The sequence below is a fragment of the Nicotiana attenuata genome, chromosome 5 (genome assembly GCF_001879085.1).
Source record: "Nicotiana attenuata strain UT chromosome 5, NIATTr2, whole genome shotgun sequence".
Classification (NCBI taxonomy): domain Eukaryota; kingdom Viridiplantae; phylum Streptophyta; class Magnoliopsida; order Solanales; family Solanaceae; genus Nicotiana; species Nicotiana attenuata.
In genome coordinates, this window is record NC_031993.1 from 18,812,428 (window position 1) to 18,817,645 (window position 5,218).

Genomic DNA, 5,218 nt, shown 5'->3' on the forward strand with positions numbered 1-5,218 from the left:
GACATGGAAATCAGCTAAACAAACAATAATAGCTAGATCTACCATGGAATCTGAGTTTGTGGCATTGGAATTGGCTGGCAATGAGGGCGAGTGGTTAAAGAACCTTTTGGCGAGTATTCCACTAGGAATTAAACCGACACCTTCTGTGTTGATGCATTGTGATTGCCAAGCTGCAATAGCCATTGCCAAAAATAAATCCTTTAATGGGAAGAGTAGACATATCCGATTGAGACATAATGTGATAAAGCAGCTGCTGAGAGATGGAATTATTTCCATAGATTATGTGAAGTCAGAAGTGAATTTGGCCGATCCTCTGACTAAACCTCTGGGAAGAAAATTAATATCTGAAACATCGAGGGGAATGAGACTTTTGCCAATTTGAGTTTTATCAACTATGATGGTAACCCAACCTATGTGATTGGAGATCCCATGATGTAGGTTCATATGGGTAATAACAAGTCAATAGTTGATCAAATGTGCACTATTAAATTATATCCCTTCCTATGATGTGTGTATATATAGTGCAAAACTGCAAGGAATGGGAGGTTGAGTTATTAAACTCTTAATCTAATAATCCATAGCCTTTGATAGGTGAGGTATTGTGCTGCAGAATACACTTGATGGATGGACCTATATGAGTGTGGAGTGGGGCCGCTCCTATGAAATTTGTGGCGAAATTTCTAGAGCACTCATGAAAACCAGGCGCGCACATGGCCTATTAGCGCAAAACCGTGATACACAACAAAGTGTGTGCGAGTATAATGTGATAGATAAGACACTAAACTTACAAAAGAATTCTTGGTTCATAGAAGTTTTAAACTTCACCAATTGTTCTGTAAGTTTAATCTTATTTTATCTAGGTCTGGTTTATAGTCCAAGAGACACCAGATTCGACGCATTATGCTCATTTTGTGAAACCCAGCAAATTATTTTATTACTTTATTATTTTTTATATTCTTTTTGAGATATGTGGGGGATTGATAGAAAAATACTTTTGGTATCTCAAAAAGAAATATTCTAAAATTATGTCTAGATTCATTTTCTTACTATTATATTAATAAGTCATATTATAGTAATTATTTTAAAAATATTTGTAACAGAAAATTAATTAATTTTGAATTCAATTTGGGACAAAATAAATTAGACAATTGAATTCTCATGGATTTTTACGTTATTGAAAAGTAAATAACGTTAGTATTGGAGAATAAATGACTAATCTTAATGGCTTTAAGACTTAACGTATAATCTTTATGGTTGAATGTTTTTGGTGGTTTATTTTCCTTGAATAGCCTCTAATATGGAACAGAGAGTCTACTTCTGTTTAGTATATATATACTTCTTCGTCTTCATAACAAAAATGTAGTGAAAAAATAAAGTTAAACACTTTTCTTTCCTTTTCTTTTGTGCTGGGTTTTATTCTCGTTAATCTTTGTTGTTTTTGCTCCTAGTTATACTAGAAGAGCTTATTGAATCCTGGGGATACGCCTAATTTTATTCATCACGGTGTGGGCAAAATATCCTTAAGGACAGTGTCTTTGACACGCCTCAAGCTAAACCTTTTATTTTCCATAATCACCAATTTTTTACAACAATTTGGACATTTTCCCATTAATTTTATCCTCCCCAAAATGGTTAATTTTAAATAATATAATGCAGGTTCTCAGTTATGATATTTTCCCATTAAATTTTGAGCAAGTTACTATTCCCGGTCCGTCAAATGTAATTATATCCTCTAGCCAAATATACAAAAAAATATACATTGGTTATGGACAAAAAATGTATATTATATATTAATATTAAAAAAATATTTTACCGACTATTATCTTTTAGAATGGGTATACAATATAATTTTTCCTTACGTTTTATCCATCTCATATCGCACAACAAAACTCAATATCAATATCATACAGTAATACACTGAACTAAATAGGGGAGTTTTCAAAAATAATTATTGCTTGGAGGCTTATTGTAATAGCGTAACTATAATTTAGCTAATTACATTTTATAGGTACTAATTGTTTGTCATAGGATGTATGTCGCTATATTCAATTCGGCTGTATATTTTGTATTCAATTAGGACATATTCGTTCTTATATATTTTACATAGTATTCAATTTCATTGTATTGAATTCAGTTGTATTCAAACAACAAAAAATCAAGAAAGAAGGTGTATGCCATCGTATTCAATTTTGCCGTATACACTACATTCAATTCGGCTATATTTATTCTTAACTATTTTACATTGTATTCAATTTCACTGCATTCAATTTTACTATATTCAATTCGGCTGTTTTTAAACAACAAAAAATCAAAATTACAATGATGTTCGACTATATTCAATTCACTATATTCATTCGTAGCTACTTTTACACTATATTCAATTTACTGTATTTAATTCGCTTGTATTTAAACAACAAAAATTCAAAAATACAGGGATCTGCCTAAAAAAAATCACCTTCTTAATACATTAATACAGGCGAAAATACAAAAAATAGAACTGTATTTGCATTGAAACATACAGAATACATTCAAATTTGAGTGTGTTTTTACAGGATACAATATATTTTGTATCATTATATGCGACTCATTAGCACAGAAGAGAAGAAAGTTCGCCGGATATGGAGTCTTCTGGCCAAGCAAAACACTATATACATTATATTAAAACTAAAAATGGTAATGAACAAAAATCCGGCCAGATCTAAGAATACACTATCACATTATATCTATCAAAATCCAGTCAAATATGAGAATGAGGCTTCGAGGCTTTTCGTCACCAGAGACAAACGAAAATCCGACCAGATGTGATAGATCCTTCACCGTAGCCAAACATTAGCCAGCGATGGCCGTTCGTCGGAGAGGACAAAGTTTTGCCGGCGGAGCAGTAGCGATGGAACCGCAATGACGGATCAACGGTGACTGATCAACAGCGACAGACGAGATTGAATCTTTTGGGAAGCAATGAAAAAAGAGGCGCTTGTGTGTAGTTGAGATAGGATTTGAAAGGAGGTATTTGCTATAAAACTCAAAAAGTAGTATGTATTATAATTATTTTAAAGTGTATTTGTTTATGATAAATATAGTGTTTAAGTTAGTTATGGGGTGTAAAGTTCCCAACTAAATATAGAAACTGGGCCAGGAAAGGCCCAATATCAGAAATACGGTTCTGGGAAACCCAGTCCATTTGGAAATGCCTTGTTAAAACCCTAAACCCCAAGGAGGAGACTAGAACCTTCTACTCAATTCGTGAACCCTTTTCGCATATAAACCTTTGGTCTCTGCTCTTTCACTACCACACAAAAATACAAAAGCAGAAATGGCGAAGCGTTTGCTCCCAACACTCAACAGGGTTTTGATCGAGAAAATCACCGCCCCTGCTAAAACTAATGCCGGTATTCTTCTCCCTGAGAAATCCTCTAAGGTCGGTCACTTTTTCAGAAAACATATAGTTTGAGTAACTTCTAATTTGTTGAGTAATCGAATGATTAATTTGCTATGTGTTGTATTATACTACTGAATATTCATCATAGTTTTATTATTGCTTCCGTTTTCCATATTTGGGGACATAATTTGGCTATCGGTTCTATAGTTAGAATTAGTTTAAGATTAGAGAACATTTAGTTTTGAAAAATTCTGATTTGTTAAGTATTCGAACGAAATGGGTTCGAATAGGGCAAAAAGTAAAATTAGGGTTCACATAGCATAGCCAAGACCTCAACTAATTTGATTTGGGATCGGGGATATTCTGGGGGTATTGTGAGTTATTTAAGTGTTAAATTTGGAGAACCTGTAAAGTGTCTCGAGGCAGTTGACTGAAATGGATCCAAATTGATGGCACCCGTGGGTTCAAAGATCCGGGGCTTGAAGCGAAAAGTGAGAAGTGAGAAGTGTAGCCCGCAAGATTTATGACATTAAGAGATACTAAACATATGTAACTCCAGTATTATAACGGATTCCTTCAGTATCCAATATACAGTAATGCCTATGTTAATTCAACTCCTTGAAGATGTGATATATTATTATGATAGATCAAATTGCGATTAGAAAAACTGAATTTCAATATCCAATGTATGATAATACCTATATTAATTCAACTCCTCAAAGTTGTGATTCTGAGAACTAACTGCATCTCGTCAGGATCACTTTGCGCCTCATTAGTTGAAGCACATGCTTCACAGGTATAATCCCTCGTTTTGCATTTTAATAACAGTGGGCGAACAAATACAGGAGATACATAGCTGAGTTTAACTTGTCTTTGATTGAGAATTAGTTGATTGATTTGTTGCTAGTGTTCTAATGTTTTGAGTTTCACCTAAAGTTGGGATCTGTTGATGTTTGTGAATTTCAGCTGAATTCCGGTAAAGTGGTGGCTGTCGGGCCAGGGCTGCGTGACAAGTCAGGAAACTTGATTCCCACTGCTGTCAAGGAAGGTGACACTGTCTTGTTGCCTGAGTATGGTGGTACACAAGTCAAGTTGGGGGAGAAAGAGTGAGTGCATTTTATTACTTGACCTTGTATTGCTGTTAAGTTTTGAACTTCATTGATTTTCTTATCATTCTTGATGTCTTTCTGGCAGGTTTCATTTGTACCGGGATGAGGACATTTTGGGGACGCTTCATGACTGAGATCATCTATATATTTGAGTTCATTCAAACCTTGAGGTTAAACTTAAGGGGAAGTGGGGTTTATTTTGGGTTGTTTTTGGTTGAATATTGGAATTGTTGAATTGTGTTTAATCTCTAATGCAGTGATAGTTGAATAACCTTTGCAATTCTGTTCTTTTAGCATTGAGTGACTTGGAAACTTATGTATTCTGCTACTGAAAATGATGAATCTCCCAAGTTAGACTTATATATCTACTTTTATCTCCTAAATGCAGCTCTAACATAGTTGTCTAGAGAGAGAATCCTCACAAACATATGTTTACACCTTTATTTTTGGGCGTGTTGAACTCTTCCTTGTTTCTCTTATCCTAATTTGGTCATATGCTATTTAGGGTGTTGTATGAAATACTCTTGGTTTAACTAATATGGAGCTAATGTGAAATATGACTGAATTTCTAGGGAGCTGGTATTGGTTTTGTGTGGGACGTTCTTTCTTCCCTTCATTGTGCTTCTTTGCAAATGACCTGTTAAGTGATATCCTTTGATAACTAAAAAGCTATCTTCAGCCTGTTTTGCTTCTTGTAATGATAGCATTGGGTGAAGATCAAACATCTGAA

General features: G+C 34.2%; 1 protein-coding gene across 1 annotated transcript; it reads left to right on the top strand.

The window, feature by feature from the left end:
- On the top strand, positions 3,217 to 4,856 carry LOC109225439 (10 kDa chaperonin, mitochondrial-like). Its single transcript, XM_019390108.1, has 3 exons — positions 3,217 to 3,418; positions 4,346 to 4,485; positions 4,574 to 4,856. Exons 1-3 carry the CDS (start codon positions 3,314 to 3,316, stop codon positions 4,620 to 4,622), a joined length of 294 nt encoding a protein of 97 aa, XP_019245653.1. The 5' UTR covers positions 3,217 to 3,313; the 3' UTR covers positions 4,623 to 4,856.